A 15,582-nucleotide genomic window follows, 5' to 3' on the forward strand; every position below is an offset into this window, starting at 1 on the left:
GGCGCTTTTGGCGAGGTCTCTCACACCTTTGTGGTTGGTCAGCGAACCGCCGACCTCTTAGGAACCCCCCAGGTGTCGTCGCCCCAACCCCTGGTCTATATTTAGAGGCTGGGCCCATTGTGATAAAGCCCAGGGTTACCCTCCATGCGTATCAAGCTTAGATTGCTTGATGGGTTTTGGGCTTCATGTTGGGCCTTGTTCAAGTGGGCTAACATGGTTTCCAGGGCACAGCCCCCCACACTTTCTATTTAACAATTAATTTCATATATACAATGATATAATGCTTGGTTTAATTTTTTTTTACCACAAACTTAAAGGCTTAGGCTGAAGCTTTTTAAATCATAGAATTGATTTTCTTGCGTTAACTACTTTATGACAGATGTTTTGAATTCTTTAAATTCATAAACATTACCCATACAACTATGAAACTCCGAGTAGAAAAATTTACAATGCAATTTAGATATGGATTTAATTTGGTAAGGCTACGTTTGACCACAATATTATATATATATATATATATATATATATATATATATATATATATATATATATTTTGAGAAAGAGATGCATTCTACTTTATTTAATCAAGAATGAGGAAAATCAGACCAAACAAAAGACCGCACATCTGGAGGAACATGCTCGTTCCAGATAAGAAAAGGAAACGAATGCCTAGCTCTCTGGGCTAAGGCATGTACAACTGCATTATCTTGCCGAACAACATGAGAGAAAGAAATACTCTAAAAAGAGTTTACAGAAAACAAAATATCATTGACGAGATGACCACCATGAGAATCTTTCCAACCTCCATGACTTAACGCCCCGATCACCAACTCGAAATCCCCTTCAATCACTAACTTTGTAAAACCCGACTCAAGGGAAAAGTTCACAGCTTGCTTGGCAGCAAGAATTTCCAAGACTTCCACTGTGGTTGGCTTTTGAACTTTCTCAGAAAGAGCAGCCAATACCTCACTCTTAGAATTTCGGATATAATATATATGCCTAGCTAAGATATAATATATCTTAGCTAATATTATATGGATGTACATGGTCAAGTTAGTAAGATATATATATATATGCCTAGCTATGTTCTTAACTCACTTAGTCACTTACTTACAATTTGTATATGCACTATTTGCATTATTTTGATTCTTTGTGGGAATTCAGTACATTGATAAAATGAATGTATTGGCAAGTGGGTGATTTGTATATGGACACATTAATAAATGTGTGTCGTGGACTGGACATGGGTGAAATCAAGGGCACATTATTGTTTAACGATTTGGTCTTTGATGGAAATTGGTATAAGTGAAGGTCTATTAAATTTGATCATTTTGCTTAAATAAGGTTTTTTAAAATATATTTTATTTATTTACTCTATTGTAAATAAAGTTTTGCAGACGATGGTTCTAACCTGTTAAACTTCACTTTAGTTTTTTTTTTTTGTGGTCTTATCATTTTCTGTTGGCAACTAATGTTCAGTTTTTGAGGTGACCAGAGATGAACAAATTATCTTCAATTAATAAATTATGGATTATATCATATCACAAAATAATTATATATTCCCACGCATCGCGTGGGTCTACGACTAGTTCTAAAACAAAATACACATCCTAAACACACGTAGTCAATCACACCATTTACAAAACCTACAAATCTACAACGTCCGACCTTAACATCAAAATAGTAATTGTCGTTGTCACTCAATATAAAATGCAAGCCTTCCTTCCTTAATTATAGCCAACTCATATGAGTTAGGATTAAATAAAACAACAATGTTAGAGCTAAGTAGGTGTCATCAAAAGATTGAAAGTAAATGACATCGTTTTTGATCTGTGTGTATTTGACATGGGATGGTATGAAGGGCTATAGGTAGGTATATATAAAGGCGTAAAAGTGCAAGAGGTGAAAATGATGAATTAAAATGCAAAGAGGTTTATGTGTATGTGCAAGGGATAAAACGTCTTGAAACATTGAACTAAAAGATACAAAGAATATTTATTTTTTAATTAGAAAAGTCTTGAAAGATTGAACCAAATGAAACAAAAAGTCAATATTTAATTTGCTCTTATCTTGAGAATATTTCAATTCTCTTTGCATAGAATGCTCCACTTGGCAAAATCTCATACTTTTTCACATGAGGTCTTTGCTTTTATATATGTATATTGATTGATATGTGTACTTTACAAAAAAAAAAATTTGTGGAAAAAATTCAAACCTCAATGTCTCTCTCCTTGCGCTATCTCTCAAGCGAAAATAATTTTTTATCTCTTTGTTTCACGCATTATTTTCCCTCTCCCCATAGGGAGGACCCTTGGGCCAAAATTATCAAATTTCTTTATAGCATTGTCTATTTATAAAATTTTAATTTAATATTCCTTTTTACACAAGGAATACAATACTTTTTTGACAATGAATAAACTTTTCTTCCACACCAAAGAATAGTTTTTCCCCCAAAAAACTAAATTAAAATTTTTTTTTCTTCAGCTAAGAAACCCAATTAGTTTTCTAAGTTACAATTGGAACTTGAGGCAATTTCCCAACATGTTTACCTTGTGCTGTACAACTACTGCACTTCACCAATTTCAATAATAAAATGGAGACAATTGTGTCAGAATTGTTTATTTACAATAGTTTTATTGTATATTGTGAGACACAAAGTAACATGGAGCCCGTAAATAATACATAAATAAGTAAAAAAAAATAAGCTTATAATTTGATGTCAAACACACACTTAAATCAAAAATATTTTCATTAGCTTTATAAAGAGGTGTTAATCAAAGTTCTATTTGTTTTGTTGTAAAATGTTTTTAATAAAAATATTTTATATTTCAAAATATTATTTGTAAAATATTTTCAATTGTTTGGTATGATATATAAAATTTTTGAAGCATGGCCCACGAGACCAGCAATCTAACCACCAAATGGAGGAAAGAGTCACCATATATTTTTGTAAAATATTTTAACAAGTTTTTAAAGGTAGAACATTTTACAACATTCACAAACGATTTTACAGTCAACAGAAAATATTTTCATATTTGACCAAGTTTTATAACAAAACAAACAAAGTGAAATGCTGAAAACATTTTCTGCAAAATATTTTATAGCGAAACAAACGGAGTATTGTACAATTTTTTTAACATATACGTAATAGTTGTTTGTGTCAAAAAATTTGTGAAAATAGTTTTTTGCATTTTCCTATGTTTGATAGCATCATGGTTTTAAAAACCGGTACAGTGAAAGAACCAAAAAAGGGACTGATTACCGGTTTTCTGGTCGAACCGGTGACGTCATAAATAATTTAATTAATAATTTTAAAAATAAATAAATAATTTTATAATTGGTCATTTTAACTAAAAAAATTAAACAATAGTAAAACATTAAACTCTAACTTACCAACTTTTAAACACCACTAAACACAATTCAACCAAAACAAAAACAAAAAAACATATACAAGCACCACAAACCCACTATAAAATATTTTAGTTATTTTTTAACCTTTCAAATAACAAAAATAAGTGCACCAATAGGTAACAATATCATTTCCCACTTATATTTTTTCCCTTCACACATTCACACATATATCACACATTCACACCTACCACACAATTTGAAATCACATCCACACGTTTTCCCATCTCATATCTCACTTTTTGCTTTTCAGCCTTTTCATGTCTCTCTCTCTCTCTCTCTCTCTCTCTCTCGTGAATATGTGCAGTGCAAGAGGCAAGAGCAGCAAAAAAAAAAAAGCCTCAATTGAAGCAGACAGATTCTTACGAATCAACTTTTCTTTAGGCTTCTTTGGTTCTTCCTCAACACAATATAGTAAATCTGTTTTTTTTTTTTTTTTCTTCCTCTTTTGAGCAAAAGGTAAGTAAAGTAAATCTGATGTTTTGGTTCACTGTGGGTTTCTTAGGCTTCACCACTTCATACTTGATAAAGTATTTTCAAAATCAAAATCTCTCTTCTTAAATTTGAAACAAGATCTCTCTTTTTTTTTTTTCTTTTTTTTTTTGGGTTAAAAAACACAACAGCTGAAGTATATATGAAGAAATGCTAAAACCGGTTTGGACCGGTTTCTAGTTATGCCGGTTGAACCGGCAGTTTGTACTGTTTGACTGATTTTTCTTTCATTTTTGGTTTTTACTAATAATCGGACCGAATTAAGGTTCGATTCCCAGTTGAATCGGCCGGTCTGGTCCAGTTTTTAAAACTATGGATAGCATCATAAAAAATATGTCAAAAAAAAAATATCTTTGGTATGTTGCTAAATATTTTTGGAAAATAACTCTATTTGATATCATCTATACTACTATTTAAGCGGCTACACCTGTTTGAACCAGATTTTTTTTGTTCCAAAATACCCCTACACCGCTAGGTTTAAGTAGAGACAGAACTAAAGGATAGTTTGGTAAAAATACATGTCTAACTTGCACTAAAATATTGCCTACAAAATAGGAACACTCTTCCACTAACTCACTTCTTCAAAGTAACTATACGTTTATTATTTTTTTTTAAATAGAAAAATAAGTTAAACACCCCAAATTTATCAAAAAACAAAACTAAAGGACAATCCCAATTGTTTTTGTTCTAAAATACCCTTACATTCCTATGTTTAAGTAGAGACAAAACTAAAGAACAATTATGTAAAAATAGAACCCTAAATTCTACTAAAACATGGCCTAAAAAATAGGGTCACTTTCCTATTGATTGTCAAATTTATTTATCCACTTATAAATTATATTCTCAAAATAAAAATTATATATATAATAAAAAATATAGATTTTTTTTATTTGCTACTACCACTAAAAAAAAAAAAAAGACACGTGAGATGAGGCTAGTGCTAAATAAAAGAAGTTAAAAGATAATCTAAAATTTATTGAAAACAACTTTATCTAATTTTCAAGTACTCTACCAAACATTAAAAAAAAATGTGAAATAGTTTCCAAAACATATTAGCAAACATAAGAAAATTGGATAATTTGTCTACCGCATAGGAAGATACGTATAATAATACTAAATTTCAGTAAGAGGGAGAAATTGACATTTGGACACGGTGACATTGAAGTTTGTACCCCTGAATATTCGAAGGTTGCTGTAATAGGATTCGTATACCCAGCAGTTATCCCATAGCATATTCGTATCCCCAGCAGTTATTCCATAGCATATCCCCAGAAGTTTGTACCCCCGAATATTCGAAGGTTTCTGTGATAATGGTGAATTTGATGACCAGTCCACCGCAGACTATACTGCCCCCATGTTATTTGTCAGTGCAAGCCCAGTTCCTGGCTAAAATCAAACAAAGCTGTTTATGTTTTGAGCCAACTTGCCAAAATGCCAACAAACCCCTATATTCTACACTCTCTTTAGTATACGTGCTTAAATCTTTGTATTCTACACTCTCATAAGTTAAATTTTTTTTTTTCTAAGTTGTAGCCTTATTTAATAGGAGGACAAATCGAAAGAAGCAACACTTTACCATTTTTTTTTCCTAAGCAATTTGAGGTAATGCTTGATTGACTAGGTAATAATAGAAAAATTACACTTCTGTTTAAGCAGTCGATCAAGAAAATTTTAAAGACTAGTACAACTTTCAGCAATCAGCATTAGATTATCTCATAAACCAACGGTATTGGATAGGCTTTATTATTAAAATTAGGGTTGTGTTAATGAGCCATTAAGAGCACTTTTTGCAGCATTTTTTTTTTATAACTTTTTTAGCTTTTTGTCCTTTTGACAATTTTTTAGTAATTTTCTTTATCCTTTTTTATAACTCTTTTAATGGCTTTTGGTTATTTTTACTAAATAAGATCTATATAGGAAAATGTTAACAAGTACTCGCAATATTTATTAACATTTCACTTAAAATTATAGTAACTAGAAAATATTTCCTTTAATTTTTTAGAATAGTTTGTAATTCTTTTTTGTTTATTTCAGAATTTTAATCTATATACATCAACAAAACCTATAAATATTAGAGACTTCTAACAAGGCAAAGTTTGTGTCAAGTGAAAATTTTTACTGGACACGATAAGATTTGGACACATGTCCCCATATGATGTGTCCAGTACAAACTTTCAGTGGACACAAGTCAGACCCGTTCTGGCACACCAACTACTTATCTAGTAGTTACAACAACTTGTTTTTAAAATGACCTTAACTTTTCCAGTTTATAAAAGGTGTGGTCTGCTTTGACTACCAGTCCTCGTGATAGTGGAAGACATCCTCTCTTCCACTATTTAACTATTTTTTATCATTCAACTCTTTCTACCCTTTATTACATTTGGTTTGTCTTTGAAATTCTCTGAAGAACCATGGCAGTTCTCAATCAAAGACCCATGGCTCCGTGCCTTCTTTTTGCCTACACCTTTGGCCTCTGTTTCTTCTATACATCAGCAGAGCTTCAAAGATTTGAACACCCCACAAAAGTGGATAAATCGCTTAGCTTTTTGGTCGTTGGAGACTGGGGAAGAAGAGGGGCTTTCAATCAATCTCAAGTTGCTTTTCAGGTTCTAAATCTTTCTTTTATTGTTTTTCTTTAATGAATCTTCTGATTATGAAAGTCAAAAGTCTTCCAACATGGTGGTTCATGTTTCGTTTTAAAAATAAACTAACGGTATTGGATAGGGTTTATTACATGGTGGTTCATGTTTCATTTTTTGAAGATTTGCATGTGTGACAAAAGCTATTGTTGAATTCATGTTTTGTTTCTCTTAAACAACCAATGATTTTTCTTTGTGTGTTGCCCCACCTGGGTTGTGATGCAACTATGCAACCAAAAACATACATACTTCCTAGCAGACCATGGCGTAAGCACAAGTAATATTATTAAATATCATATGGTTTAGAGAAAAACCAACCAAAAAAAAAAAACGAACTTTATGGTTTTTAACATGATTCTGTTTTGCAAATTAATGAGCTAGCCCGCTAAAGATTTTTGTGATGATTCTTGGTTTGTAGATGGGAATTATTGGAGAGAAGCTAGACATCGATTTTGTAGTATCCACTGGAGATAATTTCTATGATAATGGATTGACTAGTGAAGAAGACACAGCATTTGAGGAGTCATTTACCAAGATCTACACAGCCAAGAGCCTGCAGAAGCAGTGGTACAGCGGCAAGTTCCAACTTTAATTTGATAAATAAATAATTTTTTTTTAAATCCGTACTTAATTTGTTAAACATTGATTATTTGATTTAATTTCTGTGCAGTATTGGGAAACCATGATTATAGGGGCAATGCAGAGGCGCAATTGAGCCCAGTCCTCAGGGAAATTGATAGTAGATGGCTTTGCCTTAGATCTTTTGTCGCGAACTATGGTAAGTAGCTCGTAAACATTCAAGAATTCCTCGGTGTGGGCTTGTCTAATGGAAATTAAAAAGTTTGAAACACAACCATATTTAAACTCAACCAAAGTCATCCTTTTTTTTTTTTTTTTTTTCAGAATTGGCTGAGGTTTTATTTGTAGACACCACTCCTTTTGTCAAAGCATACTTCACTGATGCGGAGGGCCATACCTATGATTGGCGAGGCATAAAATCTCGCAAGGCTTACATTTCAAACCTATTAAAGGTATATTATACTTGAATTCATGAATATTTGTGATCAATTGAGTCATGTATCAGTATGACATGAATTAGCTGCTTAACAAGACATTTCAGTTAAAATTAAAAATTCCATTTCACGGTTATGATTTTATAAACCTATAGTGTAAATTGTAACGGTTAAAACAATATCCTAATATTCCAAGGAATCTTCACTGGTGCAATCTTTTTACCTTTTTCATCAAAGAAATAAGTGATTGAGAATATTTCTTCAAGTAACTTAAAAATGCAGGAGTAATTTCAAAGTTACCTGTTAATGCACAAGTTATCTATGAAATTGCATTAACTTCCATATACCCGTGGTCAGTGATAGAGTATGTTTCCAATACAATTTTGGTGAAGAGTGAAGACCATACATAAAACTATGTTCTTTATGAATCTTTGTAATAGGAGGTAGAATCAACATTGAAGGAATCAACTGCAAAGTGGAAGATTGTTGTTGGTCACCATACCATTAGAAGTGTTGGACATCATGGTGATACAAAGGAACTTACAAAGTGGCTTCTCCCAATCCTTCAGGTTAATCTCATTTTCAGAATACATTGCACTATCAGTTCTTATATAGTATTACTATGTATAAGGGTCTAAAAACTTCTTCTATTTTTGTTTCCTCCTGCCTTATCAAGTAAATAAAGTGATAAAACCACTTAATTGAACCTAAATGTATCAATGTTATTATAAATTGACAGGCCAACAATGTTGATTTTTACATGAATGGGCATGACCATTGCCTTGAGCATATCAGTGATTCAGACAGGTAAACAAAATGTTACTTCTCGATGTTTCTTAAAATTATAAGACGTGTGTGTTTCACTAATGCCGAAAATTGTTGCAGCCCTGTACAATTTCTAACTAGTGGAGCTGGATCCAAGGCATGGAGGGGAGACATTAAAGGACTGAACAGAGAAGGTCTAAACTTCTTCTATGATGGACAGGGTTTCATGTCTGCGCAGTTTACCAAGACGGAGGCAGAGATTGTATTCTATGACGTTTTTGGAAAGGTTTTGCATAGGTGGAATAAGGTGAAGCAGCTTCACCAATCCATATGAAGTTCTGGAATAAATTTTATTGTTAACTTACCTCATTAAAAATTAGTATACTCCTTGGTGATTAATTTATAAACTTCTCAATCCATTTTCCTTATTATTAGGGCTTATGTACATGAAATATTCATGGTCCCAAAATTAGTATCATGTTCTTATTTCTCAATATCATCAAGCTCTACTTGGGGCCAACATGTGATCCCGATGGATAGTTTGCATATCGACACCTAAGCACGTTGGGCCCCACAAACTTTTACATGTTCTCCACACATGAATCTCTATATGGAAATAATTTGTGCACCACGTCCAAAGACCCTACTACACAATTGTATCTTCCTCGTATGTATCTTCCTTGTATGGAAAGAGAAGTCTTAAGATCTCGGGGCTTAACTCCAAATCTTCTCTACAAGGAAAAGCTCGTACATTTAAGGGATCTGGGTCAGCCTTACACCACTATATAAGTACCAAACCTCCTCTTCCTTTAAGGAACATGAAATTTTCTAGCTCTCATATTATTAAGTTCTTGAGAATTCTTTTGTTCTTGAGAATTCTTTTATTACTGATCTAACCTTCGGAGGGTCTTTGGCCGACACTCTACTAGTGTTATGTTGGTTCTTTGCTCTTTTATTCTTCAAGTACCATAATTGGAGCACATGTGGACGATCATTTTTGTGCATCATCAGTGTTCACACTAAAATCCTAATGATTGAGTTTTTGTCCTAGTGGGTTGCCCACTTGGGCCTACCTTACAGACTCCCACACGCCCGTAGTGGGCAGTCCATGCAAAGCCAACAGACATCTTTCATCCCTTTCCATCCACTAGTCCGACACATACAACGGAATAGATTTGTATGACAACAATCCTTACCTACATGGCGAGGACACTACAGCCAAGGATCATAAACTCTTAACATAGTGCAACTCTTAAGAAAGAAATAATGGCTTGTTATGCCCCAAACCTAGCTCTGATCAATGATCACATCAAGTTGATTTTCTTGTAATCCCTCATTAATTATCAAAGCCACGCTCAACCTTACTCGAGGAAATTACCCCCTCATATACTCCTATTCAAGCCCTAGACCTCTAGGCACAAGACCATTATGTGTTATCAAGTCATCTTCCCTTCGCCCTAATGCCACTTAACTTTGGTTTTATGCTCCTCATGCCGATGGCCATGCCCCTTAGAGCTGAATCATCCATGAATGTAGGTAGCATGCCAAAGAGAGATTAGTCGAGCGTCTATCTTCTAACACATTCTAAGGTCACATTGTGCAGTGTGCCTAAGATCGAACTCACACGATCAAGAAACATGGATTCATTCTCTTCTCTATCTTTAAGAGGAGGGTATGTGTTAATGTGTTGAGTGTGAGAGTGTGTCCACCACAAGAATCTTAGTCCAGCCACTCCTAGTGCCTAACCCAAGTCCTCTTATCAGATTTTTATACGAAGCTACATGATACAAATCTCATTTCCAAAATGCAGACCTCATCTCAATCTGACTAAGGAGACAAAAATAAATTTGGGTGTCATTTCTCCTCTCTTTAAAAGTGCCATAGGATTTTGCATGCTTCCTAAGCGACGTGCTATAGAACACGATGTCTCATCTTCGATTGCTATCCAAGCATCAGAGGCAATCACTCGCTTAAATAAGTTTACCTAAGCCTAAAGACATATCTTTACACCATGGCTCCTAGCCACATATATGGTGTATGAGTGTGCTACTGACTTGTCCGCTAACACTCAAATCATGCCACAATGATATTCCCCATATCATGTGCATAGGTGAGGACAACTATTTGTATCAATGGTCAATTGCAAAACACTTAAGAGACTTCTGTCAAAGAGGGTTCTTCTTAGAATCTGGTTTTTGATTCAAGAAATTGGTTGATCCACCATCCGATTGGGACAAACTAGTTTAGCCCTTGTGATCCCTTGGCTTCCAAATTAAGAAAGTGATTTGTCATTTCGAGATTTTTCAATCCTACTTTAGAGTGTTTGCAAGAAAATTGCGGGCATTCAAAATATGATGTCGACATTTGCATCAGTTGTTGATGCAGAACTTCAGGAATTTACCCTTTGACCCACAATATCACATATTCTCAAACTTGGTAAAAAACTATTCTAACCCATCATAGTCACCTTTGACAACTCTTAACATACAAAATTGTTTTAATAGCTCATAATCTAGTCTTGTTATCTTTTTATTAAGTTTTAAAAGGTGTGATAGAGTGCTTCAAACTAGTATACTTTGAGAAGATATAAATCAGAGGATAAATGTCTTTTTTTTCTTTATTTATGCATCAATAAGTAATATCGACAGTTCACACACCATCATATTTTGTTAAAAATAATTAAACTAAATGATGACTTAGTCCAAGTGAGTAAAATGTTATAGACTAAACCACACAATACTTCCAAGTTTTAACGACATATTACCAGAGTGATAATTGCAATTATCCTACAACTGTACTATTTGTCATAACTTTTTTTCCTTAAACTTATAGTATCAAATATCTTATAACCATGTAATAAGATTATTCTTAATATGTTTATACATCTATTAAAGTTAACCGCAACCCTTGCAAATACAAATTCTTGGTTCCTTCATCACCTTTAGAAAATGTAGTATATACATTCTTATTTGGATTTGGCTTAGGTTGAATGCATCCCACCTAATACAATATGGGCATGTGTTCAAAATTGACTATATGTCTGCATCGTGTCCCATCTAATGCACTGAAACACTGGATGAGAACTTTACCAAACAAGAAAAAAAATCTACAAAGACACTCAATCGCACACCTAATTTCACAACTTATTAATTTGTACGACTGTGAGTGGTCGACGCTTACTTTTTATCCATATGAATCCACCATTTTTCATTGATCATTCACAACCACATAAGTCAACAAATTGTAAAATTGAACATAAAATTAATTCTATCCATAGTATTGTTGCTAAACAATGCTAAGATACAACAATTTATACCTCTTTTGTAGCAAAAGTGGTGTAAATTATTGTGTTCCTGACATAAATTATTGTGATACTAGCATTCTTAATTGTTGCAACGAAAAAAACCAACCCAAAAATTCACTCCCTTCTCACAGCTATCACATCAATTGGGTTCCACTAATGTGACCCGTATGAGAGGGGAGTAAATTTATTTGAATTTGGTGGATTGTTTGGTGCCCATTGCATTTTTCGCATTCCTCTTCGCATATCATCACGATTCACGCTACATTCCCCCCTTTCCCTGCTCTGAGAACCTAAAATCATGCCAAAAAAACACGGTGTCTTAACATATGAAGTTGCCAGGAAATCACATTTAAGTATCCAAAAAAAGGAAGTTGCCAGGAAATTGACATAGATAGTAGCCTACAGATCCCATGGTCACGTGTTGTTGAGGCAGTCTAAATTTCGTTACAAAACCTTTTATTGTCCATTTGTGTACATCAAAACTAAAGCATGCGAGTACTAAATTGTGTTGTCGTTTTGATCAGTACATTTGTCTTCAGTTTTCATACCCCTTTTGTGTACTTATCAGCCTATAAAAGAGGAAGGAAACCAGCATGATTTTACACAACCAAAAGCTCTTTTTACTTGTTAGTTGGATGCCATGGCTGGTTTATGGAACCATAGCCTTCAATGGGTATTAGCTTGTTTCTCTTTTTGCATTATTTCTATATCAGCTGAGCTTCAGCGGTTTGAACACCCCATTACAGCTAATGGGTCGCTTAGCTTATTGGTGATTGGAGATTGGGGAAGAAGAGGACATTACAATCAATCTCTAGTTGCTGATCAGGTTTGTTCTTAGTATCAAAATGTGCATGAATATTTAATATTTATCATGGAGATTTCAGTTTTTAAATTCTCAATAAATACTTTGTAGATGGGAAAGATAGGGGAGAAGTTGAACATAGATTTGGTGGTTTCGACTGGAGACAACTTTTATGAGAATGGACTAACCAGCATACATGACCCTTCTTTTAAGAAGTCATTTGCCAAAATTTATACTGCTAAGAGCCTGCAAAAGCAGTGGTACAGTGGTAAGCTCTAATCTTATTTAAATAAATACATACATAATATTACAGAAAAAATTAATTATGATGCAGTCGTATTGTTTCGCTAAACTTTGAAACTGAATGAAAAAAAAAAAAGAATGCCCTTTTTTTAATGCTTCCGCAAATAAATATCTTATCATCAATAATTAGGAGAACATTTTTCGGTTTCAAAATTTATAAGGACATTACAAATGAGTCAGTGTTGAGGAGAAAGTATAATTAGCCATATCATATGACTTTTTTTTTTTATCACGTTAGCCTATTCAATGATAATAATAATAACCAAATCTATATTTTTTTTTTCCTATAGTTTTAGGAAACCACGACTATAGAGGGAATGTTGAGGCGCAATTGAACCCAATTCTTAGAAAGATCGATCGCAGATGGCTTTGTCTAAGATCCTTTGTGCTTAGCTCAGGTGAGTAAAAGTCGCCCTTTGAGCTCCCACTTTGATGCGTCTTCCATTTACTTCCAAAAACAGACATTTGTAATTCTTTAATTCTTGCAATTCATAGGAATTGTGGATTTTTTCTTCGTGGACACAACCCCATTTGTCGACAACTACTTTTTAAGACCAGGGCATCATACTTATGATTGGAGAGGTGTACTTCCCAGGAAGGAATACCTAGCAAAGCTCTTAAAGGTAACTCATGATAATCTACACTGTTCCAAAAATAAATAATAATAAAGTTTCTGTCATGTAGAAGATCCTAAAGTTTTGAGTTGGCTTTTATCAGGATCTTGATCTGGCATTGACGGCTTCAACAGCAAACTGGAAAATTGTCATTGGACATCATCCTATCCGAACCATAGGGCATCATGGTGACACAGCAGAGCTTATAGTCCGGCTTCTACCAATACTAGAGGTAAATCTCATACTAAAAGGAAAATTTAATTACATCTTTTGAAGATGCAGGCTCTCAAACAATTTTCAATTTTTCTCTAATATTTCCAGGTACATGACGTTGATATGTACATAAATGGACATGACCATTGCCTGGAACACATAAGTAGCACTAGAAGGCATGTATAACCAAACAAACCTTATATATATTACAGAATCTTAAAGTATTTTTAGCAAGATTACTAATGACTAGATCTTAATGCTGCAGGAAGATCCAGTTTTTAACCAGTGGAGGTGGTTCAAAGGCATGGAAAGGTGATATAGACCAATTGAACCAAGATGGATTGAAATTTTACTATGATGGGCAGGGCTTTATGTCTGCTAAACTCACGCAGACTGAAGCAAGAATTATATTCTATGATATCTTCGGCAACGTTTTGCATAATTTGGATCTTTCCAAGGAGCTCTACTCAACCATGTAGAGATATTCCGAAAATTTGATCTCTCATACCTCCATTAAGTGATCTCCCATATTATTTGCTAGTATTGTCAGTAATAGTAGAAAGATAACATACAATGAATCTAACATAACAGCCCCCCAAATTTGCTAGTATTGTCAGTAATAGTAGAAAGAGAACATAAAATGAATCTAACATAACGGTTAAAATTTGAGTAAACGAGGATTTCACTTCAGAACACAAATTTTGACAGACCTGGAGGGATTTCAGCCATTTCACCCTCTCTCTCTCGCTCTCTCTCTCTCTCTCTCTCTCCTCCTCCTCCTCCTCCTCCTCCTCCTCCTCCTCCATTTCCCCTCCTCTCATATAATGGGATTTACCCTCCCTCCTTTACTTTTCCCAATTTAGTTTTTATCCCTCTTCCATCCACCCTCTGATCTCCCCAAACGAACAGTGTTTAAGGCTTTAAGCCAAGGAATAATAAAATCTAAGATCTCTTTACCAATAACCTAAGATCTCTTTATCAATAATGTCGAAGCAATAATAAAATCAATTTTCATCCTTGCCACATTGGAATGTATTTCATATGGTGTTTCCATGCATGAGAAACGACATATGTTGTTTCCAAGATATATATAGGCCTAATTGAACACCTGACTTTTCAATTTTCACCACTAGTCACATGGTAGTAAGGAATCAGAACTTGGAATTGAAATTTGGTCCATTTACACCATTGGTGCATATCACTATCTTGAACTTTACCCTATCACACAACACATTCCAAAAGCAATGGAACTCATGCTCTTGGCAGATCTAGCTTAATCTAATCATAAGAAGTAACAACAAAATGATGGCTACAATGCAAACAGTAAAATTTCTTCATTTCTTCTGTATGCAAATTAATTATTAAAAACATCTCAAGGGAGCAACCAAAGTACAATTAAGGGATATCTTAACCGCTGGAACTTGTAAATCTAACAGATAGAAAAGAATATGTAAGCCAAAAATAAAAACCCCAGTCAAAAGGTATCAACAGGGCGAGGGGGCAAGAGAGGGAACATTAGCCTTGTGGTTCAATGATGTCAAAGTGTAATATTGGACTGGATTTTTTATGCTCTTTAGACAAAGATAAATGGTAAAACCTTCCAAGATGGCAACATTGACATTCAATGGGAAACAGAATACGGTGCGGATTTCTACCAATTAACAAAAACAACCAACAAAAAGAACCAACCTCTATAATCTAGAAGCACAATGCCAATGAGTTCTAGCTCAATTGACACTCTCTCCCTCCATCAAGAATGGGTTCAGGGTCCATTTAAGTGATCAGTGTGGATCACTGATCACATAAATATTATTTACTAGAGAAGGCAAAAGGGACCTATTTTTCTTTTCTTCCACCATCTCATAAATAGGCAACACATAAAAAGGCCTTACACAGTGTACAAAACTTCGCATGTTTGCGGGGTTTGGAAGAGGGTGGTTAATAGACAACCTAAGCATTATCTCCCCAAATATTTTTTGGAGAGGCAGATTCTAGAACTCAAACCAGCAACTCGTCACTTTTGGTGGAA

General features: G+C 34.1%; 2 protein-coding genes across 2 annotated transcripts; both read left to right on the forward strand.

Annotated features, from left to right (window-relative positions):
• Nucleotides 1–6,149: 6,149 nt before the first annotated feature.
• On the forward strand, nt 6,150–8,813 carry LOC142632146 (purple acid phosphatase 17-like). Its single transcript, XM_075806562.1, has 7 exons — nt 6,150–6,506; nt 6,958–7,114; nt 7,210–7,317; nt 7,443–7,570; nt 7,993–8,121; nt 8,292–8,359; nt 8,438–8,813. The coding sequence occupies exons 1-7, from the start codon at nt 6,312–6,314 to the stop codon at nt 8,649–8,651; spliced, it is 999 nt and encodes a 332-aa protein (XP_075662677.1). The 5' UTR covers nt 6,150–6,311; the 3' UTR covers nt 8,652–8,813.
• A 3,334-nt stretch (nt 8,814–12,147) lies between these two features.
• LOC142630934 (purple acid phosphatase 3-like) lies at nt 12,148–14,098 on the forward strand. The gene is made up of 7 exons (XM_075805000.1): nt 12,148–12,447; nt 12,535–12,691; nt 13,017–13,124; nt 13,222–13,349; nt 13,444–13,572; nt 13,662–13,733; nt 13,823–14,098. Exons 1-7 carry the CDS (start codon nt 12,262–12,264, stop codon nt 14,030–14,032), a joined length of 990 nt encoding a protein of 329 aa, XP_075661115.1. The 5' UTR covers nt 12,148–12,261; the 3' UTR covers nt 14,033–14,098.
• The last annotated feature ends 1,484 nt before the right edge of the window (nt 14,099–15,582 follow it).

The sequence above is a fragment of the Castanea sativa genome, chromosome 4, assembly GCF_040712315.1.
Source record: "Castanea sativa cultivar Marrone di Chiusa Pesio chromosome 4, ASM4071231v1".
NCBI classification, from domain to species: Eukaryota; Viridiplantae; Streptophyta; class Magnoliopsida; order Fagales; family Fagaceae; genus Castanea; species Castanea sativa.